This window comes from Camelina sativa, chromosome 11 (genome assembly GCF_030686135.1).
Source record: "Camelina sativa cultivar CO46 ecotype springtype chromosome 11, ASM3068613v1".
NCBI lineage: Eukaryota > Viridiplantae > Streptophyta > Magnoliopsida > Brassicales > Brassicaceae > Camelina > Camelina sativa.
The window spans coordinates 14392630-14414504 of record NC_141890.1 but is presented as its reverse complement, the minus strand read 5'-3'; the positions used below and the strand labels follow the sequence as shown (position 1 = coordinate 14414504).

At 40.0% G+C, this 21875-nt stretch overlaps 3 protein-coding genes and 2 pseudogenes across 3 annotated transcripts; 3 read left to right on the top strand and 2 right to left on the bottom strand.

The window, feature by feature from the left end:
• Nucleotides 1–1469: 1469 nt before the first annotated feature.
• Nucleotides 1470–3233, bottom strand: LOC104723491 (jasmonate-induced oxygenase 4). Its single transcript, XM_010441874.3, has 3 exons — nucleotides 2376–3233; nucleotides 1971–2292; nucleotides 1470–1890 (listed from the first exon to the last, which is right to left on the bottom strand). Exons 1-3 carry the CDS (start codon nucleotides 2846–2848, stop codon nucleotides 1660–1662), a joined length of 1026 nt encoding a protein of 341 aa, XP_010440176.1. The 5' UTR covers nucleotides 2849–3233; the 3' UTR covers nucleotides 1470–1659.
• A 6-nt stretch (nucleotides 3234–3239) lies between these two features.
• Nucleotides 3240–3773, top strand: LOC147933985 (putative F-box/FBD/LRR-repeat protein At3g49480 pseudogene; annotated as a pseudogene).
• Nucleotides 3774–4554: 781 nt separating this feature from the next.
• Nucleotides 4555–6530, top strand: LOC147933984 (uncharacterized). The gene is made up of 5 exons (XM_087472418.1): nucleotides 4555–4863; nucleotides 4954–5133; nucleotides 5205–5688; nucleotides 6047–6174; nucleotides 6246–6530. The coding sequence occupies exons 1-5, from the start codon at nucleotides 4555–4557 to the stop codon at nucleotides 6528–6530; spliced, it is 1386 nt and encodes a 461-aa protein (XP_087328544.1).
• Nucleotides 6531–8160: 1630 nt separating this feature from the next.
• On the top strand, nucleotides 8161–8706 carry LOC147933983 (putative F-box/FBD/LRR-repeat protein At3g49480 pseudogene; annotated as a pseudogene).
• Nucleotides 8707–8839: 133 nt separating this feature from the next.
• Nucleotides 8840–21487, bottom strand: LOC104723490 (guanine nucleotide exchange factor SPIKE 1). Its single transcript, XM_087472060.1, has 30 exons — nucleotides 20891–21487; nucleotides 20630–20792; nucleotides 20454–20545; nucleotides 20253–20365; nucleotides 20099–20154; nucleotides 19901–19998; nucleotides 19629–19766; nucleotides 19054–19365; nucleotides 18127–18414; nucleotides 17743–17904; nucleotides 17466–17657; nucleotides 17344–17387; nucleotides 16995–17064; nucleotides 16168–16329; nucleotides 15983–16090; nucleotides 15844–15881; nucleotides 15365–15509; nucleotides 15054–15180; nucleotides 14389–14582; nucleotides 13975–14105; nucleotides 13676–13751; nucleotides 13465–13575; nucleotides 12985–13167; nucleotides 12493–12633; nucleotides 12112–12285; nucleotides 11681–12028; nucleotides 11274–11603; nucleotides 10437–10622; nucleotides 9304–10278; nucleotides 8840–9216 (listed from the first exon to the last, which is right to left on the bottom strand). The coding sequence occupies exons 1-30, from the start codon at nucleotides 20966–20968 to the stop codon at nucleotides 8962–8964; spliced, it is 5490 nt and encodes a 1829-aa protein (XP_087328186.1). The 5' UTR covers nucleotides 20969–21487; the 3' UTR covers nucleotides 8840–8961.
• Nucleotides 21488–21875: the final 388 nt, after the last annotated feature.

Genomic DNA, 21875 nt, shown 5'->3' with positions numbered 1-21875 from the left:
TAAATCATGTATATAACGTAAGGTATAATAAGACCGGGTTCGTGGATTCTTTGGTTTCAACTGAACAAAATTAGTTCAAAATGGCTGATAATGCAAGGGACGAGCAATTGAAGCACATAGCCTTAAATTGCTCATCCAGATGCATCATCGCCCATTTTGAATTAGAGCACATAGCTTCTACTATATAAAGTAGATAAACTAGAGGTAAGTCGTCGATGTGGGATTCTCATCTTTCGAATTCAAATGGGCTTGGGCCTTTCTTCAGTTTTAGTAAAGAACTAGATTTTAACCAATTTGCGGTACATCGAAAGATAATTTTTTAACTGAAATAAAATAAAATTAAGTTGTATTATTTTGTTAATATTGTTTGTTTTGTACCGCGGGTTAAAATTATATAATTGTATTTTGATTGTCTAAGATTTAAGTTGTGGATACTGCAGAACAATATGTTTTTTACATAATTGTAATTTAATCAACTTTTAAATATATCAAATATTCTAATATTGATGGTGTTAATAAAATAATGAAATGATGATTTATTTGTGTTGTAACATCAAGTTAATAATATTTTAAATTATCTAAATATCCACTCAAACCCGTCCCGCCATATGACTAAGAATCAAATCAAAAATTTTATATATATAAAAGCTAGGTTTAGAAGAATATAAGAAAGTTGTAACAAAGTTGTTGTGTTATGGAGGAGATATATATAGGTACTGCCAAGTTTCATATGTTTGTAATTAAGCTACTATGGTAGGTTTATTCATATTTCTATTAACATCATATAAATTAGAAAATAAACTGCAAATCTTGATATTGCCTACATATTATAAAGTAATAGTGCAAAATTATTATTATTATTATTATTATTATTATTATTATTATTATTATTATTATTATTATTATTATTATTATTATTATTATTATTATTATTATTATTATTATTATTATTATTATTATATATATATATTTTTTCATATTCGAGGTTAATAACTATATCTATAAAAATTCTATTAAATAATAAATGGTAAACTTGGAAAGTTTGAGAAATAAAATAAAAGGAAAGCAAAAAATAACCAAACTTCATTCTTCTCAATCTTGACCTTAAGGTCTTAAGTTTATGTGGTATTCACATCATCCTTCTCCTCACCCTCTTTGATTTAGGAGCTTCAAAAGTTAAAAGTAGCGGTGTCAATCATATTTCTTCTTCAGTTTTCTTCAAGTCCATTGGTTAAATACACATTAGTTAAACATCACACAAAAAAATAAAAGCCATGTTGATAAATAGATTAGATAGTTCATTCCATTATATTGCCAATTTTAAATAGATGAGCATTCAGCTTTGCAAAGACCTCCCCTTTTCCTTCATATCCGACTGTCGTCTGAGCAATCTTTAACCTTTACTGCTATTACCTCAAATCTGTTCTTTTATTTTTGTGCAAAACAAAAGTCTACTACTGAATACACTGTGATTACAATTCATTCAATTTATTTATTTGTCATCTGAATTGTACTGCCAATGTGTTTCTTTCTTGTGTTGTAAACAATAATCATAACAGAAACATCTGTGAAACAACAGTGTCGTGGAAACTGAAATCCACACACTCACTAGTATAAACTTAAGAACAATAAAAGATGGCCAGTGAAACAGAGATAAGATCAGCAGAGGAGAGCATCGAGGTTTCGTTTACCCTCAGGACCTTTGGAGTACCAAGAAGAAACGTATTGACCATACACAACTTCCTTGTAAGACGGTGGTGAGAGTTGAGAAACTGGTGCTATCCTTGCAGTCTTGGAAGGATCATGAAAGGTTGCGACTGATAACCTCGCCCGATTCGCATTAGTTACCGCTCTATGTTGAGCACTTTTGTAAATCCCATTGGTTATGATCTGCACAAAGGACAGACATGGTCAGAGGCTTTTCTAGCTTAATCTGTTCTGTGACCTCAATCAAATAGAATAGATACTACCTCGGTTTGATCGGCTACAAGAACGAGAATAGCATCAGAGATAGGAGGAACAGTGAGCCATTGGTCATCCTTGTAAAGCTGAAGACCTCCAACATCATCTTGAATCAAGAGAGTAATAGCACCCATATCGGAATGTGACTGGAGACCAAGAGTGAGTTCAGGCTGAGGACAAGGAGGGTAATAGCTCACAGTGATGTTCTGATAGATTTCTCCAACAGCTTCTTCTATAGATGAACAAGGAAGCCCCAAACTCTCTGAGATTACCCCTAAAAGCATCTGAGCCAGTTTCTTCATCTCATCACCATATTCTCCAACTACTTGTCTACCAAACCCAAGGATCAATTTTTAGAAAGATGAAACCTTTAACCTGAAAGATGAGAACTTTAGTAAAGAGATGAACCGTACCTGTAGTCAGGAGGATGAATCGGCCAACGAGAAGGGTTACGGCGAGAGAGAGGGAACGTGTGGTGATCAAAGTAGTCTCTCCAGTCCAAAATGACGTCGTCTTTAGCTCCCAGCAACATACGGCTGCCGTAGCCTTCGGACGCGGCGGAGGTCGAATCGCATGCGTAGCGGAGCTTGTCTTCCATGGGAGAGTCTCGGAAGAAAGAGAGACCCAAAGACCTCATCCGATCAAGGAGATGGAGAGGAACGCCATGGTTGATCACGTGGAAGGCTCCCCAGTTGCGACAAGCGTCACCGATGGCTTCCCTCGCCGAATCGGAGCTCGAGAGATCGACGGTTGGGATCGAAGCTCCATCGACGGAGTTATGGAGATTAGGTCTAGCTTCCGGTGGCTGAATGTACTGACAAGGAACCTCCGGTAAGTTGCCTTTAACAATCAATTCTACTCTCGACGACGCCGCCGCTGTTTCCATTAGCTGAATCTGATCTGATCTGATCCGAAATCGAGCCGGAGGAGATTATTAATTATAAAACGGTGCTGACGTGGCGCTCTAATTACATATGAGAGAAGACGAAGCCAATTCTCTAATTAGGGTTTTGTAAAAAAAAATATTAATTGTGGCGTAAGGAAGCTGAACGTTCTCCAACAAAGTTGAAGAGATTGTGATGGGCGGTGAAGACAGAATCAGTAAGTTGTCGGACGATCTACTCGTAGAGAATTTATTGTTTCCTCCGGCAAAAGAAGCAGTGGCCACAACGTTTTTGTCAAAACGATGACGGTTTGTCTGGAGAAAGTTGCCTAGACTTGACTACAAAGAAACGGGAAACAGTAGGAAGAGCGTTTGGTGGTTTCTTGACGAGTCAATGCGATTTCACAATGCACCTTTAATAGAAAGCTTGTTTATTAGTCTAGGTTCACAGTGTCCCGTTGACGCTGATGTTGCGAAGTTGGTTGCAAAAGCTGTTGATCGCTGTGTGCGTAAGCTATACTTCCAGCTCAACTGGTCTAGCGAGCCGATCACAATGCCGAATAGTCTTTACACGTGCAAAACGCTTACGGAATTGATCCTCAATGGCGACATTCTTGTGGATGTTCCTTGTGAGGCTGATCTCCCATCACTTTACAAGCTTCTTCTTAACAATGTTGTATTCAAAGAAGATTCTCATGTCAGGCTTTTATCAAGTTGCCCCGTTCTCAAGGATCTGGATGTGACTCGACCTGATAATGTGGATGATAATGTGAGGAAGTTCACTGTGAAAGTGCCTTCTCTACTGAGATTAACTTATACGAATTTGTTCTTTCTGGAAGACGATGATGATGATACCGACGTGTCCTTGGTTATAGACACCCCAGATTTAGTAAATCTCGACATTCTTGACTGTGAGAACCGAAACTAGATTCTCCTCTCGAAGTGTTTTGTGGACGAACGGACTTAATACCGTAGTAGTTCCAGACTGAATTTAGAAGCGGAAAGTTGAGAGAGTAAAAATGAGTATTACTGTCTTGTTAGAAGTTTTTTGACCCCCTCTACAATCTTCCCCCCCCCCCCCACCTAATTATACTAAATCATTACATTTAATGCCATATCAAATTAAGGCCCTAAGATCTCGCACTCCGTAATAAATGAGATCTTTGACCAATCCTCCGATCTCCGAAGTGATTCACCCGCCGTTACGCTCTACTTAACTTCTCCAATCGAGCATGATGGGCTGGGCTCTTCCGTAACTTTGGTCCGTATTGCTTGCTGGTCATGGGCTAAGGCCCATGACCCGAGCTGACTAATCGCGGTACCAACAGTTGCCCCCCAAGTTCTTCGGGCTGATCGGCTCGGAGAACTTTTGATCTCCTATCGCCTGTTTCGGGAAAACAAATATACTACGTATCCCGTGATTAGATCGAGGTAATGATGAGATTTTTCTTTCCCGAACACGCATTGGGCCCACCACTCGGCACAACACCTTATAAGAGAGAGAGAAACATGAACCGGGACTCTTCACTTTCCCAGGTAATCATTGCAACCCTGCGTATAAAGGTAGCCGTCCTCTCTTTTCTCTCATTATTTTCAGAATTAGTTTCTTTAGTCGATTTACTATCCCCGTTCTCTTTTGCTCTCTCTCGTTCGCTGGAAAGTTCTTCATATTTTCTTGCCAGCTTATCTTTTTCCTCCGCTCTAACATCATGTCTCCCCTGAAATCTTCATCGGGTAAACCCGCGAAACCGCTTATCCCCAGCGCCTTCGGCCTCCATCCACCATCAAATATCTCTCACAGTGATATGGTGGTGGTTAGGGGATCTTGCGGAATCCCCTCGGAGATCGAGATTAGGTTTCCAGAGGCGCATGAATCTCTGGAGAGCCCTCCCGCCGGCTACTGTTGTGCGTTCGAGAGTTTCTTTTCCGCCTGCGGATTATCTTTCCTGCTTCCCAAGCTCATTATACGGATGATGTTCGAACTAGGGTTCGCTCTCCCTCAAATGTGTCCGAATTTTGTTCGGACTATTCTTTGTCTTCAAACTTTAGCCGAGGAATACAACTATTAGTTGTCCTTGGCTGACTTTCTCCACGTCTACACCGTGAAGACGGGGCGTACCAAAGGCACCCTCTACGTGAGTCCGCTCTCCGGACTTAAGGTTTTTGACGACCTTCCGGAGAAAGATGAGAAGTGGCGGAAATCATTTTTCTTCTTCCCCATTAACGAGCTCACTTTCGGGCATCTCACGGGCTTGTTCGTTTCGAAGTGGACTTCAAAAATTGGTAGCGTAGAGTAGTCCGTTTAGAATTAGCTAGCCTTCTCTGACTTTTCGCCTTACCTCTGTTATTTTGGTTTCAGCTCACTTCGAACGCGACCAGCTTTCTCCCACCTTCGCGGAGTTCTTTTCCCGGTTCTGCAGCGAGGGGCAAATTGCTTGGGACTCCTTCTCGTGCGAGCGGATCAGAGTGTCCGGAGTTAGACACAGGAGACGTTCCCTTATTCTATCCTCTCCTCCCCGAATCCTTGATACTGCTTCGATGGGCTACCGGGAAGAAAGAGCTCGAAAATGCTGAGAAGGAAGCGAAGAGGCAAATGTCCGCTGCTCTCGCTATGGGAAAAGCCCGCATTTCCGCCAAGAGTACTAACTTGCCAGCCCCCAAGGTAAGTGAAACTTCTGTTCCTCCCTTGATGCCTTCTGAACCCTCTGTGATCGTCATCGCAGACTCGAGTGACGAGCCTCAGGAGGGAGTGGGTCTCCCGGCTCCGGGAAGCGAACAGGTCGAGGGGAGTTCGCAAAAGGCCGAGCAATCGAAGAAGAGAAAGGAGCCAGAGTCTTCTTCCAGTTCGCGCGAGAAGACCTGAGCTCGAATTGGATCTTCGGAGGAAGAACGGACTCGGAGCAGCTCTTTTGGGGAAGAGCGAAGTAAGTCAGGCTCGAAAGATGGAACCCCCTGTCCGAGAGGAGGTCTAGGGAACCTCCTGCCAAGGAGTCCGTCTTGAAAGATGGGGCGCCTCCGACTGGGAAGTTGTCCAGGGATCCATCCGTAATCAAGGAGTCTAAAGGTTCTTCCTCCAAGCCCCCCCCTCCCGAAAGAGCAGCGCCACTCACCCCGCGGTAAGTAAGATTTTAGGAGTAGTAAACTTATATTTGTTAAAACACTTTTTTAATTTAGTTTGAATAATTTAACCACTTCGTGCAGCTCCTCCTGCCACCCCAACGGACTTGATGCGAAACTACACCCGCCCTGGAGTTCGTGTCCCCGCTTTTGCTGATATGTCCGAGATCAACCGGGGGCATTTCTTCCGGTTCGCGGATAAAATCGGGGAGGTTAGTGACTAGTTTCAGATGCTTACGTGTCTAATTTCTACTTCCCCTGACTAACATAACCATTTTAATAGGTGATGATCGAGTTCAACAACTCAGTGGCATCTTACGAGGAACAGCTGTTCGCATCCCCGTCCACCTCCGAAGTGGCTACACTTCAACAGAAGGTGGCTGACCTTGAAGCCCAAGTAGCGGAGTTTACGCGGTTGGAAGCTATTAACGCTAAGATCGTGGAGAAGGCCGAGCAGATCCGAGCTCGAATGAAGAAGGCTGAGGTCGAGGTGTTGGACATCGGGATTGCCAATGAAGATCTTTGGGGAAAGCTAAAGAAGGCTGGCGAGCTCTACTTTGAAGCCTAGGAGAATGAGAAAATCTCCAAGAAAAGGCTGCATGAGATCGAGATCCGCAACCAGCTTCTGGTGGCCGGTAACAGCTGCGAGATGGAAAAGGCACGGAGGGAAGAGAGGCAATCAATGAGGCGCACTCTCCGCCCACTCATCGAGGAAGTGAAGATACACTTCGAGGAGAGGGAGAGGTTGGCTCCCGCCCAGATCCGAGCTGTTGAGATTAGGGCCAACCGGATGCTTATTGAGGAGAACACTCGAGGGGAAATTCAGGACATTGAGGAGGAGCTCGGGATCCTGCGGGCTGATGAGGAGAAGGCTGATGGTGAAGTCGCGAAGGTAACCATCTGTTACTTTGATCTTTCCGCATTTTCTGACCTATTGGTGGATTCGCTCGAGCTACTATGCAAAGAGCCCCCCTGAGCATCACCCTTGATGAATCCGGGACTAACTTCGGACAACTGTCGAACCAGGAACTGGACCTCATCCGGAGCAACACTGCGGAGCTGGACCTTGCCGCGGAGGTGGGAATCGCTGAGGTGAACGTGGCTCCTCACGAAGTAGGTGAAATTGCTTTGTCTGACCCTGTTTCTGCTTTAAAAAAGAAATAGACCGAGTTTGGGGTTGTTTTTTCACGAGTTGCCCCCCTTTTGTTTATTTTATTTTCGCCTTGCTAGACTTTGTTCAGGGTTTTTGGTCGGAGTGACCGCCCCGGACTAAAAATATTCTATTTTTAATTCAGCTTAAGTCTTCCATGAAGAGGACCTCGATTTATAACGACTTAGGAAACTGATTTCAAACAATCTTTAGAAAGTACGCAATAAGACTTGGATTTTAACTAAAGGTGCTTTCAACTTCAAGGAAAGTGAAGTGAACTTCGGTTACCGATAAAGAACTTTTAAGACGGGAGACCTTGATTCGTTAAAAGTCCACGAAGTGGTACTTCAATCTCCGATAAAAGTTTACGAAGTAAGATTCCGATTTTTAAGTAAAAAGGTTTACGAATGAGACTTCGGTTTAAATGTCTTTAACGAAGTAGAACTTTGATTTTCGATAATAAAAGGTTTACGAAGTGAGACTTTGGTTTAAATGACTTTAACGAAGTAGAACTTTGATTTTCGATAAAAAAACTTTTATGAAGGGAGACTTTGATTCACTAAAAGTCTACAAAGCGGAACTTTGATCTTCGATAAAAGTTTACGAAGTAAGACTAGATTCTCCTCTCGAAGTATTTTGTGGACGAAGGGACTTACTACCGTAGTAGATCCGGACTGAATTTAGAAGCGGAAAGTTGAGGGAGTAAAAATGAGTATTATTGTCTTGTTAGAAGTTTTTCGACCCCCTTTACAATCTCCCCCCCCCCCTATTTATTCTAAGTCATTACATTTAATGCCATATCAAACTAAGGCCGGAAGATCTCGCACTCCGTAATAAATGAGATCTTTGACTAATCCTCCGATCTCCGAAGTGATTCACCCGCCGTTACGCTCTACTTCACTTCTCCAATCGAGCATGATGGGTTGGGCTCTTCCATAACTTCGGTCTGTATTGCTTGCTGGTCATGGGCTAAGGCCTATGACCCGAGGTGACTAATCGCGGTACCAACATTGACGGATTGGAAAACTCCTCTTGCTTGATTAACCTTATGTCTCGCCTTATGAGAGCAATTATTGATGTTGATTTTTACCATGATGACAATTTTCTGACATCTCTTTCTTCGATCGAGTATCTTGAGCTATCTCCAGGTGGATCTCCAGGTAGTCATACTATGGTTCCATGGTGCAACGCCGTTATTTACACTCTACTTAAAGAGTGTATCATAAATCGATTTCACCCGGACTGGTGTGAGTCACTTGTGCTTTTGCTCTCTAATTGTCCTAAACTAGAGGTTTTAATGGTCGACTCCGAATCTCAGACTTCGAATCATGTTCCAGTTTTATGGAACCAACCGAGTTCTGTTCCCAAATGCTTGTCGTCTCATCTCATGATCTTTAAATGGAAAGCATACGAAGGAAGAGAAGCTGAAAAACAACTCATGAGATACATTCTGGAAAACTCCGTGTGTCTAAAAAGGGTGGAAATTACGATGAATTCAACCTGCAATCTTGAAGAGGAGAAACAGAAGATGATTGACGAGTTACAAGCTATGCCTAGTGTTTCAACGTCTCTTATGTGTCTCTTCTTTTCTTAAATGTTTCTGAATTAGAAGTCAACCATTTGTTACCTTCATAGTTTTTCTTTCACTCGCTGTCATTTACCGAATTGACTTTTTTTTTCTTTGTTTATCACTCTCAAAATTTTAATCGATGGATAAGTAATCAGGATTCCTAGCAATAAGACCCATATAACAGATAAGCGAAAATAACAAAGAAATTACAAACATATAGCCAAGCCAGTTAGTGGAAGAAAAAGCACAAAACTCATAGCAAAAAAACTGAGAATGATTCTAAAGTTCGGACAAGATAGCAGGAATGTAATGTGAGAGTTCTGCAGTGAGAGACTGAAATCCATTGACAAGCTGCGTATGGAATTCCTGATCTTCTTCCCCAATTAACCTAAAGTGAACCCTAATGGCTCGCTTACATACTGCCATGAATTCAAGCAGTGCCGCTATCAGTTGCTGCAGTTCCTGCGAACGCAATCTAGTTGCAGGCTCTCCCGATAAGAAAGCTGTGCACACGCTCAATACCCCACTGTTCACCTGCATATTTCCATGGAAAGGCATATGATAAGCATTTCTACGTTTTACAACACAATCTATAACAGATATTTATGGGAGAAAACCCACCTGCACTGCAACACTTCCTTGGAGAATCCTCTGTAGACTTTGAAGCCGTGGTAGGTGATCCCCATCCGAGCTACGAGGCTCCTCTAGCTCATTTCTCAGAGCAGTGGTCCGCGTTTCAATCATTCCGATCGCATTCTCCACTGGCGAGAATTCAAGGGATTCAGACTTGGTAACCAACAGCCTATTTACAAGGGCGGGGAATGAACCCTCCGTCTGCAGCACTGTTCTTCTCTTCCATTGATCTTCTAATCCACCTTGTGTCTTACCATTTTTTGTAAATGGTGTGTCAAACAAGAAACGATCAAACACTCGTGCTCGAACACTTCCAGTCGAGAGAGAAAATATCCTCTCTCTTCTGCTCCCAAGATCCTCATCTTCCATCACTGCATCAACAGCCGTAATTTGCAGGTAGCACGCTCCTGCCTGCAATTCTTCTGCCTTCACTTGTCTCGAATCTGGTATAATGTGCAGAATATGGTTGCTGTCCATTCTTGATTCATAAATATGGCTCAGCTTTTCCATTATATCCCCTAGCCGAACATCTCGTGGTTCTCGATATACATATTCTTTCCTGTCCAACTTCCCAAACTTTTCCCCGTAAAATCCCACCCGGTAATATGTAGCATCGATAAATGGGATTGGGTTTGATTCTTGGTCAAGAATGGACTCGTATATATTGGTAAGTAAAGTGTGACACTTGGCCAACTGCCCATAAGCCTTCCTGCTCTTGTAAACTGGAATAACAAGTTCCAAAATGCTGGCACAAAAATGGTAGAGCTCAGCTTGAGAGAAAAGCTTATTAGCAAGCTGTAGATACTTGACGGCGGAGTCAACTGTTAGCTTTGAAGCACCATAACCCTCGACTTCAGCTGCAGATGCCTCTGTTGTAAACTCGCCACTTACCATCGGGCAAATCTTACGCAAGGAAGACACATGATCCTTGCTCCACACACCATCATTTCTAGCCACCAAGGCCTACAAGGCGAAAACCAAAACGTGCACATAAGTTCTGGAAGTAGTATTTAGTGGACGGAAGACTAGAATGAAGACTGTAGAGCTTAAAAGCCAACCAAACTGCAGAGATGATCCACTGCACATCTAAAACACATACTAGATTTATAAATTATTATTACCTGCATTATAACACCTGCAACCGCCACAGCACACTGTGCAGCTTCAGCCCAAGACTGCATTTCCTGGTGGGCATCACATAGATGCAGCAACCACATTATGTGAAGATCAGGAACAGGAGCAAATGCCATTCCAAGTTTGTAGAAGCTCTCAGCCGCAGCATATCGATCCATAGCCATCACAGATCCCTGTAATAACAGAATTTTGCATTGGAAAAGTACAGAATGACTTACAGACTGGTTGAGTCTAATAGTTTTTTCTTCATCACGATAGGAACAAAGAAGAAACGAAACAGGAAATGGTGCAAACATGAAAGTGATGCCACAAAACAGGATTAGCAAACTTGAGTAAGTTTGGCAAGCCGGTCTGTGATACTTAATTTAGACCAGTGATGTCAAAACAGTCATTCATAGTAATATCTGAACTCACCTATATGGGAGTTCCCCTAAATTCCCAAGTTAGAAGTTCAGGAAATATCAGGCAAGAGAAGGGAGGGACATGAATCAACTCTCTATAAGCATAAAATTATCTCCCTATATGTGATGAAACTACACCATCATGACAGCAAAATGCAGATGTACTCAGACACACTTTAAGTTCCATCAGTGTCAATTTCCAACTTGCACACATAAATTCAATCCTGTGTTATCTTATATACCTATCAAATAACCGAAAATACTATTAAGGTGTTGACGGGGAGTAAAAAACATGACACTTCCACCACATAACAAGGCAAGGATCAATTTAGCAATCAAGACAGACGAGCAGAAGACATATCTTCCCTCACTGACACCAGAAAAAATATCTTTACGATATGCAAAGTTGATTATAAACCATACCAAAAGGGCATGCCCGAGGCTGGCATCAAGAGCAAGAACAAGGCTGTCAGAAAGATGTTTCACTTCATCCCATGACCAGCGGTTCTCAGTAAATTTCTCGGGAATTATCAACAGTGTATCATCAGGAAGACCACACTCCCTCAACAAATTGACACTCTTAGCTTCATCAGCCATTTCGCTTAATGACTGTTGAAGCCGCCGTGCCTCTCCACTCTCTTCTAATGTATTATCTGGTTTCATATGAGTCACTTGAACATCCGACATCAGTTCTGACAGTGTAATTGTCAGCAAAGCCCTCAGCCTAGCAGTCTGCATAAAGTATAGCGAGCTCTGCAAGAAAAAAAAAACTGAATTCATACCAACTAGCAAGAAACAGATAAGTCTTTACAGGAATCTAGATGTCTCACCTTAACTAATATTTGAAGACCAATAACAGCCCTTTTCCTGACACTGTCATTGCGGTAAACAGCAAGCCGGAGAAGATGGAAGGCTATCTGTTTTAAGAAGCGATCATTTTCCCTGGCCATTAGTGTTGCCCCATGAAGATCAAAGATTCTGTTGAAAATTGGAAAGAAGGCTTTCCAGAAAGCTAGTGACTGGTTTCGAGAGAAGAAACTCGTCAGTATTGTAGTAACGCAGTCCAATTTGCCATAGTCCGTCGCAATATTGTGAGAGGCTGCCATTGATGAAAATTTCTCAGTGATCTCCAAAACCTGGAGGCTAACTGTGGCACTTACATTCTCTTCCCAAAGTTCCTGGTGAGAGTGAATGCAGTTAGTATGCGAGCAAAAATTATGAGTAACATTCAGGAGAGGTATGACGGGAACATAAACTATACCAGTTTTTGCCTCAAAATAGGGTGCAACGATTCTCTTAGTGCCTGGGCTGAAGCTCCAATCCGCGACGATTGTGCTTGCGCTAAAGCTTCTCTTAGAGAATAAGGTTGGCTAGGGGAGGCCAACTGAGAATTAACTCTCTGCCACAGGTACCCATTATCAGGTGTTCCCTCTAGCTGCAGTAAACATTCAGAAGGCATTTGAGCGGTCCTTAGGTTTAAAATAAAATAAGTAAAAAGTGCCGGACTTTCTAACTTAGTTTTGAGAAGCCCACCAAAAGAAAGCAACAATGTTATGGAACTCTAGGTGAACTTGTAGGTTTATACTTTATACCAAAAAGTAGAAGAGAGGAACAAACATACAGGATAAATTTAGCTACTCACCCTGACTTCTTGGCGAGAAGCCTCTGACAGATAATTGTTGATAGCAGGAGAAAGTCGCTCGGAGTACTTTGGTGATCCAGCTCCTTCACTAATAGGCCCACGAGAATTGTTGCCTCCGAGGATGCTGTCAGCCTTCTTGTGCTGAAATTTTATTTTAATTCAACATTATCAAATCACCATAGGACGTTATGACTCGAAGAGTAAGTGGGCTACAAATACAAATGTTTTTGGGTAATACATCAAATCTAAGTTCTACTAGGCTGTAAGCAGTCCCCAAATCATTCTATCACATCCGCACAACTAGCTGAAATCAAATTTTCTCCCAAAAAAGGAAAAAAGGAGAATGGTAGATAAGTTATATAATAACCACCATAGACAACCAGTATCCATATTTCTATGGAAAAAAAAAAATTCTTTGGCTTCCTTTAACAGTGAGTACATAAAATAGTTGAGCCTTTTCCCAAATTTTAAGAAATGGTTGTGGAAAGGAACCTCGAAAAGTATAAGGCATTCTTCCATGAGTTTGAAATACAATCTAGTACGAGCGATGCTCTGCTGCCATGCCTTGACAAGTGATGTGTCATCCAGATTACGAACAATTTGCAGCACACCAATTAAAACCTCACGCTTTTCAGTAGCATTTAGGTTATAAAAAACAGGCATTTCATCTAAAATCTGCAAAAGGAAGAAAACAATATTAAATGTCAGAAAAATTTCTCAGCTGACCTTAACTATAATTGTATAAACTATAAACAAAGCAATCAATCAAAAGGTTGCCACACCATTTAACTCCTAACACATTTCTAATGTTCCTGTAATAATGGATGCTTATGACACGATTATTTGAGGGAATTACACAAGCTTCTGGGCTGCTTTTTAGCCTTGGAAAATATCCATTGACCACAAAACTTTTCAAAGCAGAAGTAGATGAAAGAATTTATGCATTTTTTTTATTAAGCCACTGTAACATACCTGCCCGACGAAAGGAAAATATAGTTGTGCAATATACAGCTTATCTTCGGCTTTCTGGTACCGCGCATCAAATTCATGCTTGCACAAGAGGATCACTAAAATTCTTGCTCCCTGAAAGGATACCAAAAAAAGGAAACGATTCACAATGTAAAATTCTTACATGATATGTATCTTATACGTACAGACATTTAGAATCAGAACTCAGAAGTACCTTCGCCCGCAGAGGCAGCTCATCATGATCCAGGGAGAGAAATAACTCTTGTATTAATATGGATGATAAATAATTCCTAGAACATACAAATAGAGTTAGCTGAGTAAAAAAAAGTCATCATGATGCACACACACATAAAAGAAGATGGAAGTAGTTCAGTTTACTGCATCTTTTCAAGACTTCATATGCTTACTGCAGAAGTAGCCTCTTTATGTTCTATTTCATGTGCTCAAGTGTGCTAAAAAAAATGCAAATGTTTGACAATGCAAAACTGTTTAACGGGTATCTAGGGGGAGTACCTGTCTGATGGGTCTCTGCCAGGCATTTCTACAAAAAGATCATGGTCGGAGATAATTTGCAAAAACGTGAGCTTGCATTCGTGTAGAACGGATTGACAAACACCAGAAAACTTGTCCATGTATAATGATACCTGTTGAGAGCGAGAAGGACGTGTAACAGTTATCACTATCAAAACTATATGAAGGATAAATTATTCCCATGTTCTAAACTACTGACTACCGATGGCAAAAATATGTCCCAAAAATCAGTAGAAAGATCATAAACGTTTTTGAATTAAAGAATTTTTTCATGAACAATATTAGCATACAATTTCCACACCTGGAAACCATACAGATGCACATGATCAATCAATTAGTAATGCAAACCGTTGCTGCCACGAATGATAATCTGAAAGATACAAAACAAAAACATACCAGTTCATAGACTTGGCAGGGCTCAATGATATATAAAAGATCATAACAGAAGAAGGCCAAACTGCTGTTCAGACGTTTTGCCAAGCTTAAGCCCTTTTTACAACGTTCATGTACTTCAGTTAAAAGGCAATCAAACAATTGCATGATACATCGGAATACACTTTCTTTGAGCTGCATGGGTGGAACATCCTCGCCTATGATAGAGAAGAAAAAATGAGCACGTTACTTGGTAACCATATAATACCTGAATCACACACTGAAACTAGTAAACGCACAAGGGTAGGGCAATAGATAGACCATGATTAATCTAAGGCCACAATGTATTTCGTAATTATAATCACTAAATAAGCATACTACATTGTGGCATTTGAGTTGTATTCGAGTTATATACATTTATAATTTGTTAAGAATATAAAACAGAGGGCAACTCTAACGATTTTTTCTTTTATGTCAACATATGCGTCATTTAAGTTCAAATAATTACTTGAGTTCGTGGCCATTAGGTTCAAAACAACACTCATATTACAGGTCATCAGGTTCTTCGTTAAATTTAATCATCCATTTTTTCATTGTAATGGGGAGAGACCAATTCCTAAAACAATATTGCATGTCCACTTGACAATGAAAAATTTATGGGAAAATGGAAACTGGATAGCCAATAATACCTGAAGGTAGATTGTGATCATAGAGACGTGCCTGCTCCAATGCCATTGATTTAACAATCAACTCAAGGAAAAACCACGCCATTGATAAAACGTCGTCATATACAGGTCCAACCCGGTAACCTTTAGCCTGTAAGGTCAGTAAGTATTCATCAACCAAAAGCGAAATAACTAAGAAATTTCGCAGCAGATAGCAGAACGAATAGGTAACATGGAAATTGCTCGACTTTGGTGAAAAGTATAATGAAAATGTATATCACATTAGAACAAAGATAAGCTAGTAATTTCATCCAGACAACATGGGCAATTTGTACCTTGCTTCTAGCTAAACTTCCCCATACAGTTGCTAATCCAGGATAAACTGGAGGTTGATTGCCTCCAAAATCATCAAAAGAATAATCAACATAGGTGACCAGAAAACGATTTCGGTCAGCATCATCAAACGACACCTGCTGCACCCTACCAAATTGAAAAATCTAGTAAGAACAAGGTTTCGTGTGCTTGTAATACATTTACCAGCGTCCAGTTAGACACATTATTTGCAACTCTAATGATATTCTGATAATAGACCATTCAAAGTTAAAAGACCAATGACATTGTGACATAACATTCTTTGGTCATTTAGCTAAACTCTAACCCTTGTTGTATAAATGTTCTAATAATAGTTTCCCCTAATCCTTTGGGTTAAATTTTCATTTGGAGCCGATTATATATCCTACTAGACAAGCCCTTTACAAATTTACTATTTGTTCTAGATTAAACCTAGCTAAGCTTAACACTAAGAAATGCATACCGAGTTAAAATATCCACCATGGCTCTGAATGCTGCAACCTGAAGCAAGTTGAAAAAAAAACTAGATTGTTAAATGATGTGCGAATTAGTCACATGGTAAAAAAATTCATGATAAAGGAACTAGAAGATTTCAAACAAACCTGAAGAGTTTCTCCACCATTGCCAATAAGATGAAGGAGCATGTTAAGAATTGGGTAAAGAAACTGAAGCAAGGCAGTAGAATCAACGTGCTTCAAACTGTTTATTGCCTTTAGAGATATAAAAAGAACATGTTAAAATACCAGTGGAGAAAATAAATCAAATGAGACAGAGTTCCTGTCGATACCTGCAACAGTTCTGAACCCCAGGGAGGGTTTGTCCGGAGGGTATGTCTATCATACTCTAGACAGAAATCCCTGACACGTTCATTGGTTGGATAAAGAGATGAACAAAGTCTCAGTCGCAACTTAAAAATATTCTTGCCATCTTCCAAATAATCCAACCTCTCCTGTAATTGTCAAAGAGTATAATTGTAAAATTATGTTTGAAGTAATGTTGCTTTGATCAATATATAAGAATATTATTACACAATTCCTAGCATGAGTACCTAAGATAGAATTATCTCACTAGTTATACCAAAGTTGAGAACTAAAACTAATTATCAGGTGCAACAACCAACATTACTAGGATATAATACCAAATGATACACAGTTCTCCAGCACTATGCAGTAATTATGTACATTTCCAGTAATAGATGCCACAGTGAGATGATCTACAACCACCCTTGCATTCTTCGTCGACCTCTTGAAGGATATGCACAATGGTAATTTTCTGAGGATGGAAAGTTTTGAGCTACCTAAGTTAAATCCTTATTGTAATGTGAGAAGCTACAGCCTAGATTAATACAACGCCAAAACCTGTTAGTCAGTTCTGTTGAATTCTTAAACGTTTGCTATGCTTGCAGGTGACAACCCCTTAATTAGTCATCAGCTACAGAACCTTCTTAACAGTCTAGCCTATTGTTCTTTATCTTCCTTTCATGTATGAAATTTTTTCATAAAGTCCCTTTCCCAACTTTTGAATTCCAAACATTCATGCGGATTTGAACCGTTATACTAGCTTAGCATGCAAAAATATATCTAAAGCTGATGCTTTCATATTATGACAACATACCTTGGTGGTTTCCTGAAGATAGTGGGGAACCAGTTCTCTCATTACTGGTAGAGAAATATCAGACCGTGAGCTGCATTAGTAATCAACAAATTGTCAGCAACAAGAAAAAATGAATAAATCGAGGCATACACTCCTCCCAGCTTATTAAGCAATCTAGTTGTTCAGATAAGTTTGACATCAGTGATATACTGCATCTTCAAAATTTCAATTTTGTTTGTATACTAGCATTTTCGCTCATACAGATGAAAAAACGCATCTCTTAACAATTAGTGATAAGGAAATCTAAAAGAGAAGCCTTCAGCAGTACATAAAGATTCCAGAGACCAAATGGGGAATATCAGATACATACTGAATATAGGTAGATAATGGAAGTGATGCATATCCAACAACTACCTGAAAAGAAAAGATAGTTAGTCACTGGGACTAGATTCATCAGAGAGAAACAAGCATACAACTCTATGTAAATCTTACTGGTCTTGGAGCTTCTAGCTTTGTCTGGAGATCAACATGAAAAAAAGTGAACAACAGATGATGTGATGGCGTCCATGTGGCAGGAAGAGACACCTTAATTTCATCATGGTAGCTAGCAGCCCTAGCACCAACAGCAACCTGTGTATGAACCCACTTCTGAAGTGAAACACCAGGTTCTCTTGGATAAATTGCCTAGCCAAATCAATAGTAAGAAACAAATAAGACTCCAGAAAAAGGGCAGATCGTTTACAGGACTGGTGATAATCAAAATAATTACCTCGAGTGGTTGTTTTCGGACATCTGTGTCATCCTTTCTCAATTCTACACGAATAAAGGGATTCCTCTTCCGACTTAAAGTAACAGCTACAGGATACACATAAAGGCAATGGAAGAGATGTTGAAAAGGCTCGTTTCTTGTCGTAGAGCAGAAATCAAAAGCCTGGAAGACGATAAATATCAATTTGCGAGTAAATTATACCAAAGACTATACACAGATTTCCAGCTTCTAACTAGAGTTAGAAAAAAAGAAAATCTCTATTGTACTTTTATCCTCTATTGAGAAAACAGGCTGATGAAAAGAGATGGGAGCTAAAGACGAAGTAAAACTATAAGCAGTAGATCAAGGAATTGGTAGAAAGAATGATAAAGCTGATGTGCTTACATGATAACAATTTAAGTCAGGGGTCCCACTTGAACTAGTTAGGTTTCTCGAAACATCCTTTGCGTCCTCTGAATTCCACTTCGAGCAGCCACTACGAGGTCCACCAGAACCAGAACTGGGACACTTCACAAGTGTCAGGTCACTGAGGCGGTCAGTCGGATCAAGGGAGTCATTAATGATACTTCCATTTTCAGATAGATCTTCTAAGTCTCCATGTCCATTCCGATGTTTCTCAATTTCCAGTCTTAGAACCCCTTTAACAGGTTTGTGAACCTTCCGTTTGGGGTCCTGTAATAACCAAAGAATAATTTATTAGAAAATTAGCACATTAGGACATGTCATAAGTCCAACTGATCAAGACGAATTATAGGGATTTTAGATATGCGTTTCCTCCAGATGAAAGCAACAATATGCAGTATGTTGTTATATCAATAAAAAGCATTCCTGTTATATGACTGATGAAGTTACGAAAACAATTAGTATCTGAATTCTTTTCATGTGAGTAAAAGAAGAGACAGCTCGCAAATTTTGTTTCCTTGTGATGTATTTAGTAAATATACCTGTTACTAACTACACTTCTGAAAGGGGGAAAAAATGAGAAACGTCTCTTTCTCAAAACTAATGAATTAAACCCCATGAAGTGATTGTCAAATGCTACCAAAATTGATTCATTCAAATAGGAAACAAAAAGAATATCATCTATTAATTTACCAAAGCATGTAGTCAATCAACTGCATGCAACTCTATTTGCTTATATACATGTCAACCAACAGAAGTGTAACTTAGCAAGTAACAGATGTAACAGGATTTTTAAATTGAACAAAATATATGAAAACTATTCCACACCATCTCAAGTTCAAAGCAATGTAAATACAATCATAAAGACAAGATAAAAACTGTGTGGCGTTTGAAAATTAAACATCCTACCTGAATTGACTCTTCGGAGTAGCTCTCTTTAACTTTGTTTAAATTAGATATTTCAACTACGACAGAACTTCCACCTGAATGACCTTGCTTTCCATCTGATGTGATCTTTGCAATGGGTTCAAAAACACCATCATGAGAACTTGACGCAGTCATACTGGGAGCAAGAGGACTGCTAGGGGAAGCAGATTCACCAGTGTTTGTGGTGATATTATTATCAAAAAGTGGAACAACTGCCCAAGCAAAAGACTCTCGGTAAGGCATAATGCGAGACCAGACCTGCAACTTTTGCTTTTCCCTCTCAGTTAAGTGCACCTGATTCACAAATGGCCAGAGAACTTAGTTACTAACTTACTAATAACATGGTACTTACTAATTGTGATATTAAAGATCCAGCTATCACCATGACTACTCTAAAATATATAATCAAAACACACAGTAAAGACAGCTGATATTATAAGCAACAGGCTATCTCCAAATTACTCGAAATTAATGTTGAAAGCCACTAACACTAAGACCAAGGCATGAGCAAGAGACTCTAGAAACAGTAAGGGAAAATTCAGGATTTTGGAAATTACAGGCTCTTTACGGGAATAGACAGATGTTGTAACGCCTCCCTCCTCTGTTGCTGTTTTTTCTAATTGAATAAGCAGGCAAACTGAAGCTGATGGGGCATCTAGATAAAATACTCCACGATTTTCAGAAGAAAGTCTAGCCTGCAAGATAATGTACAAGGGGCGCCGCAAGTTAGCAAAAATGAAGTGAGATAAAACTTAAACTACAAACTTTTATATAGCCATGAGAAGGACAAAGCCGAAAAGGGGACAGTTTGCTCTGTTCAGTGACTTACATCCTGCATTTCCGTCGGCAAAATATGGAAATAAAAATCCTCAGAGAGCTTCTCCTTCCTCTCTTGATTGTACAATGCAATCGAGCCAAAAAAAGGTTCTGCAGGGAAGGGCGGCAAAAGGGAACTTAACGATGTTAGACTAAGTAAAATTACAGGGAATAGACAGCATTCCCCCAAACAGTTAATTAGTGTTCTCACCAACTAAGCCAGACTGAAAAGCTAGAGACAAAACTCTGACCGAGATCTTCAATCCACTGTGTAGATAATAGAGGGAACAGAATGATAAATCAGACAAAGATAGTAAGATTTCAAACATAAAAAAGAACAAGTAAAGTGACATGCAAAAAAAAACCTGGAATAGCTAGGTGCAGGTGATTCAGGAGTTCTCTGGCCAAAGATCATAGCTCTTTCATTTTCCCAGTCAAAAGCAGGTTCATAAGCAGGGAGGGGAGGTTGCCCAAAGTGCTGCAAAAATCCCCATGCAATTCAATGTAAGAACCAAACGAGAAGAGATAATTAGAATAGAGCAATGAAATTGAGAAGAGGAAGACACCTTGGAGGATCCAGAATCAGAAAACGGCCTCCCAGAAATGCTAGCTACATCCTCCTCAATAGTTGCACTCCTAGCACTAGCAAGACGAATTTCTGAAGAAGCAAGAAAAGTAAATAACAGTACTTGACGACTGAAGCACAAAATTTGACAAAAAGGCAAAAACAATGCAAGCTTACCAGTTTCAGTATCAGTGTCAGGTCCTTCAAAAATCTGACTCTGGAAAGAATCAGGTCGAGTGTTTTCATAGTGTCCATATTTATTAACATCTTTAACCCATTCAGTGCCGTAGCATTGAACTAATTGGTTCAAATGCGGCCATTGTTCCAGATTCTCATCAAGCTAAACAAAAATAGAAAATCACATCAATCAATCAATCAATCAGTAAACGAAAAAGAGAGAGAGAAAAGACAATTAAAGAAGGTCGAGGGCACATTTACCAAAGGATCGAGCTTAGGGAGAGCAACAGGTTGACGAGGTATCTTACGAAAACGAAGACCAAGATTGTTGTTCTCCATTTACGAATTCGGAGACAAAGAGACAGATCTAAATACAATGTCCGCTACAACACCTGGGGAAAAAAATTGGGGGGTTTTGGGTTACTGTGAAAACCTAGAAAAGGTACATTTTGGTGTAGATCTGAGTGGGGTGTGGAGCTTAAAGGATGAATCTTTGTCTTTACGCAGACGGAGAGAGATCCGTGAGAGAGAGGAAGCAGTTGGGGAAAAAGTGTGAAGATTACTCAACTAAGAGAGGGAGCCCCCACCCAAGTCGAGCTGGAGTCGTCAAGTCCTCCAACAAGAGTCCAACTCCACTCTCCTTTTTTTTTTTTTTTTTTTTTTTTTAAATTAAGAGTCAATCATTGGGACGACCAAGACGAAACCCCCCTCACCTGAACCAACTTTATAAAGAACACAGAATTGGAGTAAGTAACCAATTTCACCAATTCCCTCACAATACCAAACAACCTGACTACAATATCTTCCGCACACGAACAAATGCTCCTTTGTACTAGATAATGGAGTGTTATTGTACACAGTAAAAGAATTTAATTGTCACACTCTATTTAAAGTAGGATTGATGTTACATTCTTTGGGGTTAACGTATTTCATAGTCAAAAGAGCTTAGACCAGTGCCTTTGGTTTCTTTTTGAATCAGTGACTCTCAGTCTCTAGCCATGGTTTCAGGGTTTTCATTATAGTGTACCTACCATTAGTATCCCTGAGGTTCATTTGTATTTCTAATATAAAAAAAAAAACTCTTTTTAGCTTACCTACAGGCTACAGGCATATTAGGGTTAGTTTTTTTTAGTTTTTTGTTATCTCGACTTGATTTTTTTACTAGTTAGAAAGTCTCTTAATATTCTGATTTCGGGTATCAGACTGTTTCCAAGATGGACAATTCATATTTTTCTTTATTGGATGT

What these genes read in the sequence shown, in the direction of transcription:
- LOC104723491 (XM_010441874.3), bottom strand. Translation starts at nt 2,848, where the DNA reads ATGGAAACAGCGGCGGCGTCGTCGAGAGTAGAATTGATTGTTAAAGGC. An exon ending in ATTCATCCTCCTGACTACAG is followed by an intron (nt 2,293 to 2,375) that starts GTACGGTTCATC and finishes TGGGTTTGGTAG; the next exon opens with ACAAGTAGTTGGAGAATATG. An exon ending in TTGTAGCCGATCAAACCGAG is followed by an intron (nt 1,891 to 1,970) that starts GTAGTATCTATT and finishes TCCTTTGTGCAG; the next exon opens with ATCATAACCAATGGGATTTA.
- LOC147933984 (XM_087472418.1), top strand. Translation starts at nt 4,555, where the DNA reads ATGTCTCCCCTGAAATCTTCATCGGGTAAACCCGCGAAACCGCTTATC. An exon ending in GGACTTCAAAAATTGGTAGC is followed by an intron (nt 5,134 to 5,204) that starts GTAGAGTAGTCC and finishes TTTTGGTTTCAG; the next exon opens with CTCACTTCGAACGCGACCAG. An exon ending in GGAGCCAGAGTCTTCTTCCA is followed by an intron (nt 5,689 to 6,046) that starts GTTCGCGCGAGA and finishes CACTTCGTGCAG; the next exon opens with CTCCTCCTGCCACCCCAACG.
- LOC104723490 (XM_087472060.1), bottom strand. Translation starts at nt 20,968, where the DNA reads ATGGAGAACAACAATCTTGGTCTTCGTTTTCGTAAGATACCTCGTCAA. An exon ending in TCCCTAAGCTCGATCCTTTG is followed by an intron (nt 20,793 to 20,890) that starts GTAAATGTGCCC and finishes ATTTTTGTTTAG; the next exon opens with CTTGATGAGAATCTGGAACA. An exon ending in CCTGCCAAGTCTATGAACTG is followed by an intron (nt 14,106 to 14,388) that starts GTATGTTTTTGT and finishes CGCTCTCAACAG; the next exon opens with GTATCATTATACATGGACAA.